The sequence below is a fragment of the Perca fluviatilis genome, chromosome 19 (genome assembly GCF_010015445.1).
Source record: "Perca fluviatilis chromosome 19, GENO_Pfluv_1.0, whole genome shotgun sequence".
NCBI classification, from domain to species: domain Eukaryota; kingdom Metazoa; phylum Chordata; class Actinopteri; order Perciformes; family Percidae; genus Perca; species Perca fluviatilis.
Genome location: NC_053130.1, coordinates 10609912 through 10633084, shown reverse-complemented (window position 1 = coordinate 10633084; position 23173 = coordinate 10609912). Strand labels below are relative to the sequence as shown.

The following is a 23173-nucleotide window of genomic DNA, read 5'->3' as shown; positions in this document are numbered from 1 at the left end:
AGATCACTAAGAGAATAGACCTGCTGAGTTACACTTTCTCAGTAAAGTGCCCTTAGCAGGGTAGCTAAAACAAAGACTCACCGATGAATGGATTACATACGCTGCCATGCATTCCCCAAAGAGAACAGACGGTAAAGTATGTATAAAATATTTATTATGAATGGTACAGTATGTCACAGTTCATAACAAAGAGTTCCCATTGTGCTTGAAATAGTTACATTTCTCATCACTTGACGTGTGTGAACATAGAGGCATGTGCATATTACATAAACCATACACCAAATTCAAACTTTTCTCTTTCTTAAGAATCTAAACATTGCAATATAATGTGTGCATATATACTGTATGTGTGTGTAGGTTTTTATAATTAGGCAGCTTTCTAGAGCTGACCACAAAAATACTTCTGTGTTCAAATCGTTTCAAAGGATTAATTTAGATGTATCTCACTGCAGGCCTGAAAAAGGAGCATGGGGCAATATTATGAAGGCACAGTGTTGCATGCTTCTCAGTAGCAATTAAAAAAAACACTGTTACAGCACAGACACTACATATTGCTTTCAAGAATCCTGTCTAAGTTTTAGAGTGCATCTACATCCCATTTAGTAACACATATGTATGGTGTTGGTAAAAAATTCAGCCTCTTGAAACAGGCGTAGGTGATACCCCCTCCACATGCCATATCTTTGTTGTCGGGCTGCATTCAATTAGTGGCACAAAGTCAGATTTGTAGCTGAAACAGATTTGATCTTACTGATTTTAATATGAAAAAAAATCAATTCTTCTGTTCCCATTAGGTACTGTAACTGTAAAGAAACTAAAAGAATACAGTACTTTCAACAAAAACAAATTAAAGTTTAAGATTCATAGTTTGTGTTATTCAAAATAAGTTTAAAATATACTTTACAACTGTTACCAAATATGTCACTGGTGAAGTGAAACAGCAGTTTATTTGGGCTGAAATGAAAATATTCCACCGTAAGTAACTTCAATGAAAACAATTCAATTGTCATCTGTTGAAGAAAATAAATATTATTTTCCATGCAGGTTTAGTATGGTTGAATCACATAATAAATAAAATGACAAACAGCACCTCATTGTTGTTAGTATTATTTAAAGTAAGAGCTAAAAAAAAGAAAATACTTGTTTGAATTTGTTTTAAACAGTTTGTGATTAAACTGATGTGTAACATTCAAAGATTCACACCTTTAACTCTACATAACAGTGACTCAAAGTGTAATCTCAAACTGTCATTCATACTATTCCAGCACCAGTTTGTGTTCAGAAAAAGTCAAAGACATCAATTCAGTTCCAACACGTTTTTTCTCTCTAAGGAAAACATTCGAAAACAAACTTACTGGCCTACAAAGTTAATAGTTTGACATGTTCACTTCACATTCACTTTTTTTTCCAGAGAGTTAGATGAGAAGATTGATGCCACTCTCATGTCTGCATTATATGGAGCTAGAGCTGGAAGTCAATTAGCTAAGCTTAGCATAAAGACTGGAAGCATGGGGAAACAGCTAGCCTGGCTCTGTTGAAGGTTCAAAAACACCTACTGGCACATAACTCCCAGTAAAACCATTCATTGGTTTTACATTTCTGACTAAACAAGCGAGATAAAATGGTTTAATGAATGAGCTTTAGATTACCTGGTTGGCGCTTATGAACTTTGAGCCAGGCTGGCTGTTTTGCTCTGCTTCCAGTCTTTATCCTTAGCTAAGCTAAGCTAAGCTAGTCAACTCCTGGCTCTATCACCGCAGTTGACGTAAAAACATGAGATTTATCATCTCACTCTCGGCAAGAAAGCAAATAAGCATATTTCCCTAAATGTCAAACTATCCCTTAAGATTATTTTTTTGCATGCTATTTATGCGCTGCACACTCCTTACGTGTACTTGGTTGAGCTTCTAGTAATGTATTAATTTGACAGATTTGACTGATCCCAAGTAGTCAAATAAGAGCCTCAAACTCGCCCAATTGTCATAAAAGTAGCCACACACACACAAATAAGTTTCCATTTAAGAGTTTAACCAGCATTAATATTTACGGCAATACCTTGATACTTAATATGTAGGTAGGTGTGTGTGTGTGTGTGTGTGTGTGTGTGGGATGATTTATAAAAAATAAATACAAATAATAAACACACAGAGCTTGGTTGCAATTACAACAATAAACATTATAACTGCATAACATTATTGGATTTGTCATGTGGTAATCTCCACCAAGTCTTTTGAATAGCGTTATATAATGAATTGACATTTGTCAGTCTTTATCACAAGTCAGTGTGCCTGAACTAAGTTCCCCATCAGTCTCAATCATAATAACTGAAGAAGTGATTGTGTAATATCAATGTAATCCCTTTTTAATATTTAAAAATGTCAAAGATAAAGGCTGTGTCTATCATTACATAATGTTTAGATAGAGTTTCACAAACGTGACTAAATTCCTCAGATACTGTCGGCCCTCTTTTAGCCTCCTTTTTGATTTCTGAACTTGTGTGTAAGCAGCAGCTTCATGAATTCTCTGTGATAGAGAAGTCATAGTCAGATGATTTTAGTGCTTTTCCCTCTGTAAGATCAAAACTCTTTGCGAAAGCAGACCCATAAAGACCCACAAACACTGGCTCTAAACCAAAGGAGTTCTCACTTTTGTGATGACATGCCCATTTATTTTTAAGCAAGCTACATTTTTAATGGAAATGGAGCCACAAAATGTGTTTGAGAGAAAAACCCTGTCGTTTTTTTCTCTCTCAGCTGTGTCCTTCTCAGCTTGTCTTTAGTCTTGATAAGAGAAAAGGCATGCAGGGAACATAAATTTTCCATATGAATAATAAATAATATAGACTGATGGCTATTTTTTGCCATGTGAAAGACTGTATAGAAGCAGACCAGTAAAGCTCATGACTAAGACATGCAATAAATTTGTTCTGGATTTTACTAAACTGCAATGGTTTAAAAAAAATAGTCACGTTTTAATCATTAGTTTTAAAGTTCTACTGTAGCAAATAAATATGCATACTTATTGCTTGATGATCATGGCTCTGCTTTACTTAATGTTAAATGCATCTTTTTCTGTGGACATTAGGGTTCTGTAATGAATAAACGTTACTACAAAATGCTCTAAAGCACATTTCCTTCCTGTTGACTGATGTCTATTCTCGGGTTTTGTGTTAGCAAGTAGATATTTTCTCCAAATATTGGCCTCAAATAAAGCAAAGCAAGAACTGCATTGCAAACACTTAGCCTTAACATTTTCATCATCGTTTTCCTTTATTAATAGTTAACTTGTGAAGACAGACGATTAATTCAAGCATGCTAACTGGTAACACATGTAAACATGTACCTCAGTGTCCATTAAAGGCAACATACATCTCTAAAGCATGTTCCATTGAAGGTCCATTTACGTGAACAAACCTGCACTTTGAAATTTTATTTTAATTATATATAAATTTTATTTTTGAAATATTGTGCAACTGTTTTAAAATAACGTAAGAGGCGCAGCCAATATCAGTACCATCTGCATCACCTAAATATGCATCAACAAAACTAAAAATGCACGGCTCTCATACAATATATGTATTGTGTGTGTGGTTGTAGTGTTTATTTATGAGAATAACAAATACTAGATATCAGAAACAATGGATAGATTGCTCACTGCTGCCTTTTCATCAAGCCCATCCATGGTTTATAGGAATTATACACACTGCTGAACTCTGAATGCTTGTTGAGTTATCAGTTGTATTATTCATAACAATCCTGGCAATTGATATAAAAAGAAGAGTTCATCAATTGCTTGAGGAAATTACTCTGAGACAGTTTCAACATCTGGACAAACCATCTTTTCCCACCGTCATGGTGAAATAATGCAAATGAGTCGCTGTGTGGCCTCAATTAATAAAAAATGCACCATCTGCAATTTGAGTCACACGCCTAGTTTACGTGACATGCAAAGAATCTCTTACAAATGATTCAATAACAAACCAGTGGGTCATGCTGTTTCTATTCTCTTCCCAACAGAGATACAACTATGTATTATATATGTATTGTACTGTTGACACTCGCAAAATCGAGATAAAATCAAACCGCTCAAGTTATTTTTCCATCATAGTGTGATGGAAAAATAAATCAAACTTATGTACAAACATAGAGCTGTCAGTGTTTTTGTAACCTTCCAGGGTTCAATGTTACAACAACAGAATCTGGGCTACGACCTCGACTTCTCAACATGACATTCCCTTGTTAGCCAACCGCTACACCCCTAGGATAAAGACCGGTGCGTCTTCAAGACCACACTGTTGCCTAATATAAATGGTGTGCCCAGTGCAGACTCAGCTCTCCAAGTAATGTGGATATTACTGGATTCCATCTGAGTTCACAGTTAACCTGATCAGTTAACCTTCCACTCTTCAAGAGAAAATGTCCTCTTTGTCCAGTTCTGGTGAAGCAGGTCTAGAAATGTCAAAAAGAGGCTGCGGAGAGCCAGCACTTGTTCTCCTCACTTTGAGGAGTTGAAGTGCTTCTGTGAGTTGCGCCTCCAGGCCGGACATTCGAACATTCAGGTTCTTGAGGTCGTCCTTCAGCTCCAGCTTGAGCTCCTGAAGCGAGGCCTGAAGCGTTTGCTCTTGGATGGGGTAGAAGGCGTGCTTGGTCTCTGGAGGCTGGACGGGACTGCGGTCCTGGGGCGTTATGCGGAATTCGCACACTTTGTCCAGGCGCAGGTCACTTTTGGTGATACCGCTGTCACATGAGTCTGTCTTCTTTAGAGACATCTGTGACTCATGCGCCTTGGTCCGTTCAGGTAATGTCTCCATGGATTCAGCTTTAGACACTTTGTTCCAGTTGTCGGCTTTGGCCATGGACTCCTTGAAGCGACCCCAGCCTTTGACTTTGACGGGTTCGGCTGCCCGGCCCCCCACCAGAGAAACAGGAGTTGGGACCTGCAGCTTCGCCTTGTTTGAGGGAGTACAGTTGGGAGATGTTGAAGATGAAGGCCTTGAAGATGAGGGTGTTGCTGGGCTTTCCGTCACTGTGACGATGCTGGTCGTTGCGATGGCTGTTGTAGTTATCGGGATGTCCACGTACATAGGGCCCTTCTCGATATCAAGGTCATCTAGTTCTGGTTTGTCGGTCACCAGGCGGGCTTCCTTCTGCTGTCGAAAGCGCTGGAAGAGTTTTCGTACCGGATGATCTGGTGGCAAATTTAGAGGGGCTTCATTTTTACGTCGCTGCCGCTCCTCTTCCTCTCGTTTCACATCACTGATCTTTCGGAAGACGATCTATAAGAGAATTTAGAGTTCTCATGACTAAAACACCATCATAATAACCATGAGGTTTGTTGTGAATGCTACATGCACAGAAGCAAATTATATTGCAATGCCTCTTCTCAAAGTCAATTTAGTCTCATGAAGTGAAGAATTAATAGTCTAAAACCTGATCAAAATCAGTTATATGAACAGGTGCATCTGTCTAACTGATAGTATAGTTTGTGTGAGGAAGTCAATGTTTCAAAATGTGTGTGCTTTGTAAATGTCACCTTTAAACAGACTATTCCCACGACACAGAGGGGAAGTTCATACCATGCCTCTGACTTCAGTGGGTGTGAACACACTGTTATGCCTCGACTCAACTCGGCTCAATTTTGAAACCAGGTCCTTTTCTCTAATTCGTTTTACACTGCAGATAGTACCTCGTCAAGTGTAGGCGGGATTTTCAGCTGATTGCAATAGAAACGTGTGTGAATCTGCCGTGACATAATCCTAAACGCGGCACTCGCTGAATCCAACCAAACAGAGGAACGTCTGCACCTCGTCAATTGTACGGCATAGCTTTGTGGGCTGCCATTTTGTTCAAATCTGGGGTGAGTTAAAGAAATTGCGGTAGCTTGGTTTATTCAAAATGGCAGGTTTATGCGAATGTCCCGTGCCATGGCAATTCTAGTGACGATACTCGATGTGTAATCAGTGGGTCTGCAGTGTTTTAACTCCACCCTCTAGTATTGGCTCAGCTTGCTTGGAACCTTAAACCAAGGTGTTATTAAAAAAGTACCAGGTACCAGCTACTATCCACAACTTTTGTCAATGGAAAACCAAAAAAGAGCAGTTGAGTAGAGCCATTCCGTACCACGCAGTGGAAATATGGCAATAGACTGATAGCTTATTTCATATTCTATATTTTTATGTTCTAGGTTTTTGTTTTATTTTGTTTTTAACAAAAAAACAATTGCTGTGCATGGTAGTTCATTATTTTTCTTGGAAACAGTAGATAGACAAAACAATCCCAATTTAAGATTCATTTACTAGATTTTTCTGGAGCAGTGTCACATGGTTTTCAAGACTGTATTAAACAGATGAGGGTAAGCGAAGCCATTTTTTCCAGAAAAGCCAATTAAAGAATCCCTCTATGATACATGATAATGTATACATTGTCTGGTTAGAAGAACAGAGGTTAGAGAGAGTTTTTTTTTTTTATCTATCTATTTTTATCTTTTTTTTGTCATCTACTCGAATGTCGTTCTGGGGCATAATGCTGAAAGGCAATAAACACAAAAGCAGTCATCATTATTAAAAAGGTAAGATAAACTCCATTTTTCTTTTCTTTTCTTTGCTGGATTTCCAAAATCGAAAACACAACCTCCCAAGCTCCATTTGAAGACAGCGTATGGCTCCTTATTCAATCTATCTCTGGATTTCCCTGCTGTATACATTCAGAAAGTATGGGACCCTGGTGAATAGTGAGTTCAATGCAGCAGATGAGATTGCCTCTTCATATGCAGGCAATTTAATCTTACATACACTCTTTTGGGCAGGCTTAGCTTATTATCAATGAGGTAAGGAGAACACTTGAGTTGTTGATTGCAGCTGTTCATTTTTGAATGAAGGATGTAAGAGTGGCTTTAATATGTGGTGGCTGTTAATGGAACTGGGTTTTTGTTTGAAGTGTAGTATATGTTGTTTAGATGGGCTTGTACATCAACATTACTGTTTTTAAATCTAGAAAATGTACCTTTTTCTAAAGGATTTGCGTGTGGAATGTTTCTGGTAGCAGCCACATTTTGGGCTTTCTTGCTAAAAGTTAGATGATAAGATTGATATTACTCTCATATCTGTCTTTAGAGGTGCTGGTAGTTAGATTTTGTACGTTTGGACAGAGCCAGGCTAGCTGTTTCGCCCTGCTTTCAGTCTTTGTGATACGCTAAGCTAACCATCTCCTGGCTGTAGCTTCATATTTAAAGATGCAGTAGATAAGTCTTATAAAACTAACTTTCTGTCATATTTGCTGAAACTGACCCTATGTTCCAGTAGAACTACATGAATTATGTAAAAAAAAAAACTCCTCTTGCACCTCCTACAGCCTGTAGTGCCATTGGCAAAATTCCACCGCTCCCGGTTGATTTTCTCCAATCAGGGCCACAGGGGGGGTCTATCTGCCTGTCAATCACTGCTCAGGCACGTACACGCATATAAGAGCGTTCTCCCCTCCCCCTTCCCCGCGCACGAGCTGCAGAAAGGTTTCCCAAAACTCCAGTGAATATTGGAGAGGCTTTTCAGAGGTGGTGTGAGCTCCGGGATTTTAAAGATCTGAAGAACGATGCAGATGTAGCCACATTTCCTCTCAACAGGTAACATAATTACCATGAATGATTTATCTTTCACTTGGTTATTAGTAGTCAAAAGTCCACAAAGCTACGTTGGTGAGCATGATAGTAACGTTTGCACAGTGGTCGGTCTGATATGATGCTGAAATGGCTAACGGTAGCCTGCTAGTTAGCATCGTTTTACTGTTGGTGAGTAAAGTTAACGTGTTAGTGTTTAGTTATTGAACATGTTGTCTGACATGCCTAGACAGTTCTGTCAAACTCCCTTGTGTGGGAGGGGCTTAGGAGAGGGTTTGGGCTGCAGCAGAAAGGGGGGAGGGACTGAGAAGTTGTCGATGTTCAAATTTGTTGGCGAAGTCCTGGATCTTCACAATCTTACCTACTGCAGCTTTAACTGACACAAGAGTGGTTATCAATCTTCTTATCTAACTCTTAGCAAGAACGACTGAGCATATTTCCCAAAATATCAAACTATTCCTTTAACATGAGCAGCAACAGCAACTGTGGCTAAACACAGATAGAGAGAGAAGAGAGAGAGAGAGAGAGAGGGAGAGACAGAGAGGGGGAGGGAGAGACAGAGAGGGAGAGAGAGAGAGAAACAAGCTGTACCTGAAACTGTAGAAAGAGAAGCACACATGTGTAGCCCACACACATTACTATGTGACCTCTGGTAAGCACAGTGCAAAAATATTATGACTCGTCACCAAAATAAAAACAGGATGCAGAATGTCTAAATGTTTAAAGTTCAAGCTCTTATTTAAAAGAAGGGTCTGACCAGAGAAGGAGTAACAGGTCAAAAGGAGTTTTTACTTGCCAGTTTCTAATTGGTAAGAAACATGGTAATGGAAATGTCTACATATTTTGACAAATTGTGTAAAACTTGAATTTACTCAGTTTAATAAATGATTTATGTATACAGATGTTGTGGAAAACGAGAGAGCTGAAGAAGTCTTCAGACATTCAAAATACCATGAAAAGCCCAAATCTGAACTGAGTGAACTGTAACTTTTTGTTTTTTTAGGTGCTCTTTGAAGAGTCACTCACCCTCTTTCGCAGGTTGTAAGTAAGCAGCAGATTTCTTGAGAAGTGGTTGGAAAACGCTGTGTAGAACTCCAGCACCTTCTGCAGGGCGTCACGTTTAATGACGTGGAGGTCGCAGTAGGTCAGAGCTCGGACGTTGGCGCAGGCTTGAGCGAGAGTCACTTCTTTCCAGAAAACATCCCCAAACACATCTCCCTTACCTTCGGAGAGAGGGCACAGTTTAAACTGGGTAATTCTTCCAAAACGTAAAGAAAAAAAAATTTAATTATGGTTGGTAAATCATTTACTACCTATAAATGAGTTATATGCCATTCATGAGTAAAAATTTTGGATAGCCAGTTTTTGGAAAAATCCCATTTGCAGTTCTTAAAGTGATGTTTCGGAGTAATTTAACCCTAGGCTGCTTTGCACCTTGATCTCTGTGCAGGATCTCGTGTGTTATTTAAATATACTTCTGGTGTAGTTACAAACTTTCTAGTACAGAAACTATTTGTACTACTGTAGACGTTTGGTATCATTCCGGGCATTATTATAATATAATACGAGATACAAACGTGGATCCATTAGCGCCTGCACTAAGCTAACCAGCTGATAACTCGACCAACGTTATAACAAGGGAAAAAAAGCTTATGGGGGTTTGTTTGGCTCGAGGTCAAGGTGCAAAGCAGCCTAGGGTGAAATTACTCCGAACCATCACTTTAAGACAGGTTTCCGGTTGAGAGGGTATTTGCATACAACTATACAACATTGTGTAGATACAAATAAATACAATTAATGAAAACGTTATACTGTATTAGTGCTAATAAATGCTAAATAAAGAGCTGAAAGAACTGACTAAAGAAACTAAGTAATGGTGTGTTTTACAAGCTGTCGGCCTGAAAGTTCTTCTTATGGTTTTTGACAGACTTACGAAGCATTAACATTAATTATTAACTACTATAAAAGCTATTAATTATAGCTTATTAACTTAGACAAAACGCTTATTAGATCATTTAAGAAACGTAATTATTTATAAGTGCTCAACATGCTGTTATTTGTGCAGCGCAGTCAGGGCTGACCAAACTAGATGCAGAGAGAGCACTATTTTGATGTGTGTTCTATGTTTGAAAAGCTCAACTTGACTATTATAACTGTAATGAACCATGAAGTGTTATGAGTCACTGTAATCAAAATCTAAATCAACAGCTTCTCATACACTGTGGCTGCAGAATATTCAGGAATGTAATTTCACAAGACTGAAAACATCTGATTACTTCTTTTAACTGCAGGATGAAAAGCTTTATACAATGCAGCTTATTAAAAAAAGGCCAAGTTGCAAAAGCAATAAACTATCTCTGACATCCAGATGAGTTTCAATAATTAGGCTAATAACTTTTAGATCTCCTGTATGTAGAGCGGTCTGGAAATGAGAAGTCAAACTGCACCAGTCGGAGGATAAAATTAGATAGTGTGTCTTGTAATTTACATGTTGTTTCGGTTTTACAGTGCCATTAGGCTAATGAGAACCTGGTTTAATAGTAGTAACTTGTTTATCACTTCAGGCTCCATTACAGTCTCCATCCGGCCAATGGTATTAGCCTGACAGTATATTGATCGTTGCAAAGAGGAACCGATAGCAGGTTATTGACGAAAAACAGCCAACAGCCCACACTGGGCCTGCCAGAGCAAGCGATCCATTATTCACAAAATCAATTATCTGACAAATTAAAATGAAGACGTAAATTGGAAATACTCTGCTGGGATTTAACCAGGTCAGCATAAGCAAGGATATAATTATTTCTTCTGTATCTCGATAAATAAAGAGGTAGATCACATTGTTAGATCACATCAAGGTGCAATGGAAGAAAAACAGGGCTCAGAAATGTCAAGGCAGTTAGTAATTGACCTGGTTCTTTCCTTTTCAATATGCATTAGACATGGGTTACTACAGTTAAGAGTACTTCATAGAGTCAGACAGCCTTTTCAATATGCATTAGACATGGGTTACTACAGTTAAGAGTACTTCATAGAGTCAGACAGAATCCAAATTATACTCTAGTCAGGACGAGAAGGGTCTCATTTTACTCCCACAGGTCTCTGGTCTGCAGTATGTGTCCATATATCTATAATCCAGACCGTATTCAAAATGTTATTGAGAGGGATCTGTGACAAACAAGTTATTGTTCAAATCCTGAGTTCATGACTCAGCAGACAACAATCCCCAAACATCTATTTTCACTGCAGTCGGAAACAGCTTGTAAAGTGAATAAAAAGGATTTTAAGTAAAAGGAATATATTGTTGCTATGACACAAAACCGTTTTTTTAGAACAGTGCTGGAGGCCAGTTTAGCTGAAAGGTTTTTCCACCGTCATCATCACTGCCAGTTTTTTCTCCATCTTAGATCTTAAGAAGAAGCTTAAGAAATCCATAACTTTATGTAAAGAAAAAGTTGAGCAGATCTGGGGCAGGTCTGTCAGTTGGGGGAATGGGAAGCCTTGACCGCCTCGTTCATGAAATAAACACAAGTGGTGAATTGCATTATTAATTATGTCATAAATGCTCAGTGTAGTTTGGTGAAAAGACAGATATGCATCAGAAATTGTTACAAATGTACTTAAAACTCACCTAAAATGGCCACCACCTCGTCATCCTGAATGACCTCCAGTGATCCAGACACCACAAAACAGAGGCTGTCCACACTTTCACCAGCGTGGTAGATCAGGTCGCCAGGGGCGCAGTGGATCGTCTGAAACTCCATGGCCAGCGCTCTGAGGCACCCATCGCTGGCCAGCCGGAACGCCGGGTGCTCTTTAAAAACCTTCCGGTTAAGATGAACACAAATATCTGCTCTCATGTCCTTTGGACAAATCTGCAACACCTGGGAAGACACAAGAGTACAGAGAGAAAAGCTGTATGATGACTCGTCATCAGATAATAAAGAAATATACTTTAAAGCTAGTAGACATGGTATCATGCTCATAACCAGAGGGTAAATGGTTAAAGGTTCACTGACTGATTAAATACAGTATAACCTCATTCCTTTCTTGCACAGAAAAGTGCCCTGTGCTCCTATTGGTTACCGTCATGAAAGTTGTGAAGGCCAGACATGCTAGTCTGTTTTTGCATGGATGTGTTGAACTGGTTATAGCGCGACAGTGGTAGGTGGGTATACTGTGGCTTCTATGACTGATAATGGGACGACAGCAACTTAAGTGACTTGAGCATAGATATTCACACATCTGTAAAAGGCTCGTTTGAGAGGAAAACTTACTGAGAGTATCTTTGGCCTGGCACGAGATGTCATATATTTTTGTGAATTTTGCAATATCAATGTTTGTCTGAAACTTAAAGTCAGTTGAACCCTACAGTCATAAAGAGGACAAAATATAAATGTTCGGAGAACTTAAAAAAAAGCTCTTTTGAATTGATGATGTTAAGGTCCGTCTGTAATATTTGTGTGTTTTTATACTACAGGTGATTTAGAGCTTCTTTCTTTTTCAGTAGCTGTAGGAAATATTTCACTAGGATACGACTTATCCATTGGTTGGGACTGAACATGTCCAGTATGAATTACCTCGCCTATCTGCTGTGTGTCACTCAATGGTAGACTGTTGTTCAAGCACACCTAATCAACAGGATGCCAGGCGGTCGCAGGGCTCTGCTTCTAAAACAAATCTCTTTGAAGATGAATGTCAAGCAGAGAGGGATTATAGGCCATTTTTAGACACTGTAGTGTGAGGCCTGAAGCAGACAAATAAATAATACATAGATGCAGTGCAAGCTTAACATATACAGTTAAGAGAACACAATAAGTATCACATTTCGATTTTTGACTACATATTTCCAAGTGACAAAATCCCTGCCTTACTAGAAGTTATGTTTCTAACTTTTTCCATGATTGGATTTTTGGACAGGTGGATTTAAATGGGACAGCGTTATGAATGCTTTCTGGCTTCGAAACAATCAGAGCACCAACGGTTCAATCTATCTGCTGCCAGCTTTTAATGCTTAATTTCCACACTCAAATCATTTCAGCATCATCTGCTTTCAGTGGGATGGTTGGTGTAACTGTGACACAAAATAACCGTATGACAGTTTTTACAAAACCAATTAACAAAAAAAACCAATTTATATATATGTAGAGAGAGAGAGAGAGAGAGAGAGAGAGAGAGAGAGAAAGAGAGAGAGAGAGAGAGATGATGATGTTCAGGTAGCATTAATGGCATATGTTTGTTTTTTTGGTTCTGCAGCCAACAACCTCAGAAAAAAAGTGAATTCTATAATATACAATATATCATTTTATTTATAAACTATTTATATCAAACAAATGATGCTGCATTTGTATACATTATTAACAATCTTGTAATTAACACATTAAGTCAAAATTGGTTATCATTCTTTCCATAATAATGGTCTTGAGGAGGATAAAAAATAGCAGGATTACAAGGAAACTTAACAGAGCCATTAAAGATGAGGCCGTCTGATGTACCTTTTCAGTGTCTATACCCCGTGACATGGACCAGGTGGAGGCAATGTAATCCATAACTCTTTCACTCAAGCCCTTGGGCACCTGGTAGAGCTTGAGGAAGTCCCGGACGCTGTTAATCATCTCATGGTAACGATTTGTGTTGGCGTACATCTGCTGGAAGATTGTTGTCACATTACCAAAGATGGTGGCATAAAGAAGAGCTGGGGAAATACAGAGAAGGGAGATGTTTAATTTTGATATGAGTTATAGATATCCTATCCACCAAGTTTTTAGCTGCTTGTATGGGCTCAACTTCATGAGGAAATGTGATAAAATAAGTCTGTGTAAATGCAAATAATCGTAAATGTATTGATTTGATAGACACTGTGCACATACATTTGGGTATCTGAAGTGCCCACCAACCCACCGTCTGTGAATTAAGACAACCCAGTCTGTTTAATTTTTATTTTTTTAATTTTCTTTGTGCCAAGATCAGAAAACATGGGAATCAACAGGCTATTCAGATTGGGCTCTCCTCGTTATGTCACGTGCAAGCTCATTACAATCATTCTGGCGCTATTTACGTAAGGCCGTCGTACGTGCTCGTCCCTAGGGTAGTTTTCGCTTTCTGCGCATGAATACTTTCAGGTGTATATGTGTGGTGAGCTACGAGTGTCTACGAAAGGTATGACAAGAAGAGAAAGGCCTCTGAAGAAAGAAACAAGACCGGAGTGTTTTTGGGAGAATATTTCACACGCTGGCGTGCGCTAAAAGCACAGGTTGGGCTCTCCACTGATGCCTCAGTCGCGAAGTTTCTACTCGACAGGTAAAGTTTGGCATGCTATTTGGAGAAATCCATTTAAAATCACTGCTAGTGAAAGTTGATGTAAGCTATGATTAGCGATGCTAGCCCTGGCACAAGTCACGCACCGCGCACATACGGTAAACATCTCAATTTGTGAAAAAGTGCAAATCTTCTTTTGGAAAGTAGGCTTGAATGAACCATGCCGACAGCAACTTGTAAACAGTGCACTCTCGTGCACACGTTTAATAGGCGTTACGTCTCGGGAGCAGGTAGAGTGTTGCGCATGTGCATTTTTTCAAAAGTGGAGAGGGCGGATCTTTTCTAAAATTCGGGAAAATCCTCCACTATACCTTTAAAGAGACAGGCGCTAAAACGGAGCGTTTCAGACAGTATGAGAAAAATAATGTGATTTTTTCAACATGAAATCATGTAAACATGTTCAATACAAAATACAAGTATGAACCTGAAAATGAGCATGATACATCTCCTTTAATAGGCTTATAAACCCAGGGTATCATAATACTGCAGTACATTTTAAGAACAAACATGAAAATCTTTAAATCAGTGTTCAAAATGACATAAAAATCACAAAAACTTGGTTTATGAGGACAAAAACTTGGTTAACGAGGACATAACATTTCCAAAAACGACAAAATAAATCTACAAATCTGGCTTCATAAGGTTCTTCAAATTGTGGTTTATGAGGACAAAAGAATCTCAACACTGGTGTGTTATATACGACATCACATGATATATCAGACCAAAGTAGATTAAGACTTAATATTGTTTAATGTGGTGAGCAAAACTCACTTTAATAAATCACATGGGAAATTAACAATTACTACTAATCATTGCCTCCAAACATAATACACAATACTCTCGTCAAAAGGGAAAAAACTTTAACTACAGCTTCGTATTGAGTTTGTGTGTAAGCATCCATCCCAATGCAGTTACATAGGGAATAGGATATTTTTCTTAAAGGAACACGGCGACTTATTGGGACTTTAGCTTATTCACCGTATCCCCCAGGGGCCAGTTGTTCAAAACATTTCATATGGATCAAAATTATCCGGATTTGGAAATCCCATTTTTTGCTATCCAGGATCAGGTAATCCGTCTTACTTTTATGCCGGTTTTGCAAAGCAACATTGGATTGGATCACCTTTATCCAGATAGACAGTTTTCAAGATTACCAAATCCGGATTACCAGTGCTCTAAATGGGACAACATATCACAATGTGGGCTACCAGCTATGTAAAGAACAGGTAGGAGAGCCAACATGGGGTCACTGTAAGTGTTTCTTATTTTGAGACAAAACACAAAAATAACATAACCATCCACTTCCATTCATAATTTCTTTTATGACCCCTCATCTGAGTTACAACAAATAAAAACAAATATACATTAACAAATATATTGTGGATATTTTGAAAATGTCTTAAAAACAAAACAAAAGGCTAAATGTCTAATAGTTTACAAAATAAAGAATGTTAAGGGTTCTTCTTCATCTGAGGAGGAGAGAGACCAGCATCTCCAAGCCCTGCTTTTAGGAGGCGGAGCTGAAGTTTGGCTTTGGTTTGCTGCAGTTTGGTCAGCTTGATTTGTTCCTCTGCCAGGACGATCTGTGCTTCTGCTCTTTCAGTTTCTCGTTTAGACATGGGGACAAGATCATTTCTATTTTTATTTTATTTTTACTTTACTATACTGAATAGCTTAATTGGTAGCCTATGTCTACTTCATCTACTTTATCAATGTTACAACGGTTACACAAGTCAAGTGCAAAATATAAATAAAAGTATATACACTACATGATACAAATGTATTATTTGATAAATTTTAAAGTTTTACTACATTTTCTTCCTGGAATCCACCTTGAAATCCTACCCCCTGTTGGGATCAGGATAATCCTGTTTTTTTGGATCAAAGTTATCCAAATCCTACTGACAAGTTTTGAACAACACAAACTGAAGGTTTGATCCAGATTAAAACTAGGATTGGATTCCGTAATCTAATCGGATTTCAGAATCCTTCTTTCCCTTTTGAACAACCCATTTTCAAGATTTGATCCAATCCGATAACCAAAATCCGATCAGATTACCTTTGAACAACTGGCCCCCAGAGTTAGATAAGTCCATACATACCCTTCTCATCTCGATTCGTGTCGTAACTCTGTCTGACGCCCCCACCACTAGCCTAGCCCAGATCCTGGAGGTAACCGGCTCCAACTAGCCTACTGCTCCCAATAAGTGACAAAATAACGCCAACATTTTCCTATTTACATGTTACAGCGTGTACAAATAACAAGGTCACATGAGACGCAGCCATCTTCTAACCGTATACAAACAGGGAACTATATTCTTAGAAGCCGAAGCACTGCAATTTGGGCGGAGTGATTAGCGCAACACCTGAAAAGCACCATTGTTACTCTCTGCTCCTCACCACGGGGCTTCTCAGGTGCTGCGATCAAATCACTCCGCCCAAGTAGCAGAAGTAGCAGTGCTTCGCCTTCTGAGAATATAGTTCCCAGTTGTGACCTCGTTATTTGTACACGCTGTGACTATACAAATAAGAAATGTTATTTTGTCACTTGTTGGGAGCAGTAGGCTAGTTGGAGCTGGTTACCTCCAGGATCTGTGCTAAACTAGGCTAGCGGTGGGTGCGTCAGACAGAGTTACGACACACACGGAGATGAGAAGGGTCTGTATGGACTTATCTAACTCTGGGGGATACGGTGACTAAGCTAAAGTCCCAATAAGTCGGCCTGTTCCTTTAACTTGTCTTGTGATAGAAGAATTAAAGAAAGGGTACAGCAGTGCATCTTTGAGGTGGTTGAACTGTTGAAACAGCTGGCGTGTGTGTGTGGATCAAAGCTATCAGATGTCTGCTCTGAGTCTGTAGTGTTCTCTTGGCAATGGGTTGCCCTAATTAGCACTGCTAGAAGGGACGGTGAGGAAACATGCCAGCCACGCATTTCAATTATTCTCAGATGATGACAGTAACCTGTACATGCATTTGTCTGTTTGTTTATGTCACAGCACACAATCAAAGTGTTGTAAAACTGCACAGGGAATAATACTAATTAAAAAGCGCTCAAAAGTCCTCAAGAGGATAACCACAACTTTCATACTTTCATCACCATCGCTCACTTGTACAGCCATGCTATCAAGCCATGCAGTATGGTATAATATTCTTTATCACCTAAACACAAAGAATATGCTCTTGTTTGTAACACTTGCAGGCATCGAAATCAGCATTTTAACAGATCGAGAAAGGTTTTGCAAAAAGGTCTGAGCCAATTAAATCTAAGATGATTTGACAATCATCTCCTTTTGCAGTTGCCAAAGTTTTGGGATGACTGCTTCCTCGAGCTTGAGCGCAGATGGCAACGCTAACTTCTCTGATAAGCAGAAAATGCCGTAACAAAGGAAACTCAATCTGTCCCCGTGGTGTGGTGCTTCGTTTCGTCCCCAACATAGCTGTGTACTTGCTGACGTACACAACTTCGTCTCAGGGTTGCTCGCCATCCAACAGCTGGCTTGTTTGAGGTTAGTTAAAAAAAAACTGTTGTCAGAAACTCAATCCCCAGGCCAACAGTTGCTATAGAAACAGGAAATATGTATAGTGCCCCCCTACCCCACGCCACCCCCCAAAATCCCTCGTCACAGTGTGATCTTCTACCGCCAGCACCGATCCAGTGCTGGTGGTAAAAATAGAACAGTATCAGAGCATCCATATTTCATAGAGAACAGCTATGAACTACAGTAGATTGCATCTACAACTGAATCCACCTGAGGCTGTCTGGTTTTTTTAGATATTCAGATGTGTATCTCACAATGAAAAATTTAGACAATTCTGCAGATGAGTTTTGCTAGTTTCCCCAAGAGTGTATGCATAAACCTGAGCATCAAAAAGGTAAAGAGAGAGAGTTTTTTTTTTTTTTTTTTTATGAGTGTGTGTGTGTGTGTGTGTGTGTGTGTGTGTGTGTGTGTGTGTGTGTGTGTGTGTGTGTATCCTCTCATCTCATGGTTGAGATTGAAGCTGAGAAAAGTACACTACAGGTGCAGGAGTGATTGCAGAGGGAGCCCTGTGCAAAATGATGATGGCTAGTTATTGCTTCAAGGTGTTGCTGTCCGCGTGGAGTCACACACAATGGCACCACGCTGTACACTGTATTGTGAGCCGCAAAAGATACCTTATACATTTTTAATATTGATATATGAAAAGAAGGGCAATCTGTGAAAATATGCCTGCTTCCTATCAGAATAGATGTATTGTAAGTTAGTGGGGGCAGGTATCTTAATTGAATTCTAATGCAGTCATTGTTACATATGTCTACAGCAAATCCAGCTGATTCTGCATTTGTAAATCACATTAAGTGACATAAATAGACATTGTTCATACTGTTAATGTACTTTTTACCCTTTTTCAGATTGAATGTATTTGATGGCTGTTTTGTTCAGATTTATGACTCATATGTTTCATTATACCAAAAACATATACAGACTACAGACAAACTGCCAGTAAGCCACAGAATTCGTGAAAATGCTCCACTAAACTCAAGCCTCTGAGGAGAATCTGTCTTAATCATGGTTTCGATTGCTTCTGTGAGACATTACAGAAAGACTGAAAACGTGTGTGAGTGATGCATCACGCTCCAGAAAATCACAACAGTTCCGCACAGAAGACTGAGGTAATGAGTCTAATGTAGGCAAGAATAACAGAGCTCCTGCTGTACTGTATAATGTCGCTGTAGACTGGAGTTGACAGCAGTGTTGATGAGACTGAAAAAGAAACTGGTGAAGGCTAGATAACAATTTGAAACTCATTACAGCTTTCTTTATTTGACATTATATGAATGTCGCATACTGTTATTGATATACTTTAGTTTTACTACTAATATAGTTACTCAGTATTTCCACTAGAAACTGTTAATCTGGTCTGAGAATGCTTCCTCTGTGTGTCATACCCAGAAAAATACCTCAGGAAATTCAGGAAAAACAGCTACATAAAATTGCCTCAAAAACAGTGCCACAAGTGGGGGCGATCAACGCAGCTGTACACCTCAGTCACACCAGAAGTGACAAAGCTAAATTCATCTGTGCATTTTTGAAAAATATCTGGCTGTGCTTTGAGCCTTAAAGGGTTCATGTTTTGTTGGAACATACTGAGAAGTAAATAGTAGGCAGTGAAGGCATCGTTGAGAACACAGGCCTATGCTACTGTAGATGCTACCATAGTTCTGGCACTAAATCATATCCAACTTGAGCAGCACATTCTGGGTTAAAAGAAAGTTAGAAATATTGCTCAGCTAATCATCTGTAAAGTTCTTATCTTTGTTGGCTCTATTCATAATTCATTTATTTATCTACCTCAGTGGATTGTGGCTTTAAAGAGCATATTTAACGTCTCATGTATCATGCATCTGCTACACTGGATGAAAGATAAAACGTCTCCACTCACATCCAATCATCATCATGGCCACTGCAAAGATTTTCTCACAGTCTGTCGTAGGGGCGATGTTGCCGAAGCCTATGCTCGTCAGGCTGGTCATGGTGAAGTACAAGGAAGTGATGTAAACAGAGTCTTTGTTGGGCCCGCCCTCCCACTTGCCTAAACTGACGTTGAAGCGGTACGGTGTGCCCGCCGTCTCAGCCAGGATGTAGAGCCAACTGTCCATGCGCACGATGTTTGTTTCTTCATCGATAACCTCATAATCACCGATGCTGAACCTGGAGAGCCAGAAATGGTCAAGAAATAAATAATCAGTTATGTATTAGAGATTGCATTTCATTACTATTAGTTTATATGATGGTTTAACTTTTCCCAACTAAATGCTGTTGCTCAGAGTGTGACCAGCTTCAATTCTTAAATATAATTCTACACTTATTTTATATAAACATTACATTTTACTTTAGGTATGTCCTTTGGATGTGCTTTTTAATTAACCTGACTCCGCCAGATGGATTGCTTCGCATATGCTCGGCATATCCATCTTGGAACTTTCCGTTGGAGAACTTTTGGGAAGGGGCGAAAATACTGGTTAGCTGATTGGATAAACCATCTGTTTATCACCTATGTTGGTGATAGACGGGCCAAATCAACCAATCAGATCAACAAAGCGTATGAAAATACAACCACAAGCCCCTGCTGCTGCAGGCAAAGCATAGCTCGTTAGATCAGCAAGCAAGCAACATGTCGGTAAAGGATATTTGCCGTTTGTGTAACGACAATTTACGAATAAAAGGCACCCTTTCAGGTTCCCGGTCCATATTCCAAAAGAAGGATCCAAGAGAAAAAAGCATTAGCGAGCAGCTAACAGAATTAGGGCTACCACTGGCTAAAAATACTGGTTAGCTGATTGGATAAACCATCTGTCTATCACCACCTAAACCCGCCTCAATGTGATTTGTAATTGTGTGCGTGAAACAAATAGACATAAACAATTATTCATGTTTGATTATACTGTCTGGGCAAATAAACAATGTTTATATTGGTTAGAGCCTCATGTGGGATCCAGACTCCTAGTTTGTTAACCATGAGAATAAACAAATATGAAATCTTACATATTGACATTGTTTGAAATCTTTTAAACGGACATGATGTTGTAGTTAGGAATATATTACTTGAAGATGCCTTCTAATGGTTATTTTGTATTGTTGGAAGTACGACACAACATAAACCTGCAGAGGAAAAATTGGTGTTCATCAACTATCAAACACATTCTCCCTGTTTTTATGTATGCAGGACATTAAGTTGTCATGCTGGTATCTGTGTGTGAGTGTTTAGAAATTCCCATAAACATAATAAATCAACACATAATGGAAACTCAATGCTTCCACCACACTCACCGCCTGAAGAGTAGATGATCTGATTAGACTTTGGAGGCCTGCGCCATAAATTTACATGTTAATGAGAGAAAAACGAATTCTCTAGAAACTGCTACAACTCTTTCTGGCTTTAAGGTATTAAAAACATACAGTTTTGATGCGTGAAAACAAGTATGTTGACAAAACATAACTGCTAATTAATGCATTAATTAGCTCAATCAATGGCCTCATTATATTAATTGGCTCGGCTGTATCACAGTGATGACAGCAGTCTATCAGAATGTGTTATGTAACTTATATGCAAATACAGTAACCTCAACATAAAATATTATTATTATATGTGTTTATTCCCTTTTTGACAACTGTATAAATGCAAATTTGAAAAGTCTAACTGCATTTATACAGTTGTCAAAATGGGAATAAAAACATGTCTTATGGCAGGAGAAAAGTGGGGGACATTGTTTGATGAACACTACAAAGTAAAACTGTATAATAAATTGATTAAAAATAAATATCATGAACATACCAAATGCAAGCCAGCCAGTGAGCGGCCAGTCCAAAAACACACACCAGCAGGACTAGTACAGCCGCCCCGTACTCGATGTAGTGATCCAGTTTACGGGCAACCCGACCCAGACGGAGAAGCCTGACCACCTTAAGTGAGCTGAACAGACTGCTGATCCCCTAAAACACAAATGAAAGAGGAGAGAGACAGAAAAAGAGGCAGACATTAGAAGCAATATTTATACAAGACAAAAATAATAAAAGGTAAAGTAGAATGTTACCCAACACCTGAAAGTATATTAATAACACCAAGAATAATTCACAGTAATGCTTAACTTTAAGTTCCCTCACGACTATATTAACATAACACATAGTTTTATAATACACTATAATGTAGTTGTATGTATGTTATAAGGACATTTATAAAAGTAAGTGTTCATTAATGTACAGTATTTGTCATCAGTTGGGTTTTATGGATAAAATTAACTCATTTTTTTAACCTTTATTTATTCAGTAAAGATTCACTGAGAGGAAGCCTCTCTTTTGCAGGAACACCCTGATCACATTCACACAGTTACACATTCATACCTGGAAAGCTGCCCAGTATAACCACAGTCTGATCTGCTGGCCACTGAGCAGCTCCACTGGAACAGTCAGGGTTAAGGGCCTTGCTAAAGGGCACCTCAGAGGTGGTAATGAGGGATGGATAAGCACTGTTCTTTCACTATCCCCACCCAGATATATATATATATATATATATATATATATATATTCTGGCCTGGGAATTGAACCAATGACCTCTCAGTCACAAGCTTGCTTCTCTAACCTTTAGGCCACCACTGTCCAAACTTTGATAGCTTTGTGTAAAGAAATACTGGGCGAGAACTCATACACAGTTCACAATATGATATGCAGTATTTGTTTTTTGCCGTTTACTTATTTGTATTGGATTTAAACTAAAAAACGTCAGATTTAGCAAACCTAAGTATAAGGCGACAACTGTTAATTCACAATAATCTGCCTCAATCTGCATTCACTCCAAATGAGTTTTTCTATCATACAAAAGAAGCAATGAAACCCACTGTGGACATAAAGTATGATGAAGTGATGTACTCCTGTGTTTGCTCAGGGTCTCACTTCTACATCAGATAAACACAACAAAACACACATCAAAACACTTGAAAGCATTTTAAAGAATCACTATGAAAGTCTATGAACCTACAGTAAATGTGATATGAAGACAACAGCAAACACAGAATATACAAACAAGACGAGGAAAAACACAATGTTCAAAGAGTTAAGATATGCTGAGTTGATTTTTAAATACATTCCTGTGCAATGTGATGACATTTTACAACTTTTAGCGGTTCCTGCCGCCTGCCTGGAAAGCAGCTACATGTCGACTCAGCTTAACTGACACCCACTCAAACAGACAATTGCAGTCCCATCAGTTTGCTGCTGTATTCTGTGTGTGTGTGTGTGTGTGTGTGTGTGTGTGTGTGTGTGTGTGTGTGTGTGCGAATGGGAGAGGAATTGATTTGCTAATGTGCTGTGGTCTGCAATGCGAGTACGACTGCAGCGCTCGCTGTCACTTGATCTGATCTAGCTGCTTGCCAGACACCTCAGCTCCTCTAAATTCACTTTACAGACCTGAGCTCCAACACAATTCAATCATCAGTGCAATCGTGTTTTTGAGTTCTGCTGCAAACTCTGCAAACACAAGTTGGGAGAAAAGTGAATCACTCAATAGATAAATATTCATTAAAGGAATAGTTCATCATTTTGGAAAAATATGCTTATTTGCTTTCTTGCAGAGGGCAAGATGAGACTCTGGTCCATATGCCTAATGTGAATGACAGGGCCAAACAAGCCTCTCAAAAGTTATAAATGTAAAATTATAAACTTTCTGGTGTGCAAGAATGTTGTGGTAACTATTTTATGTTTTGTAAGCCAAC

At 38.9% G+C, this 23173-nt stretch overlaps 1 protein-coding gene across 5 annotated transcripts in view; it reads right to left on the bottom strand.

The window, feature by feature from the left end:
• Positions 1-164: 164 nt before the first annotated feature.
• kcnh1a (potassium voltage-gated channel, subfamily H (eag-related), member 1a) overlaps positions 165-23173 on the bottom strand; it is a 40136-nt gene continuing 17127 nt past the window's right edge. For all 5 annotated transcript variants that reach the window (XM_039783908.1, XM_039783911.1, XM_039783909.1 and 2 more), the window contains 6 exons: positions 21241-21398; positions 19348-19616; positions 13104-13303; positions 11240-11492; positions 8638-8834; positions 165-5275 (listed from right to left, as the gene is read on the bottom strand). In XM_039783908.1, coding sequence (XP_039639842.1) covers positions 4406-5275; positions 8638-8834; positions 11240-11492; positions 13104-13303; positions 19348-19616; positions 21241-21398 — 1947 coding nt within the window. In that variant the 3' untranslated portion in view covers positions 165-4405. The remainder of the gene's footprint in view (positions 5276-8637; positions 8835-11239; positions 11493-13103; positions 13304-19347; positions 19617-21240; positions 21399-23173) is intronic.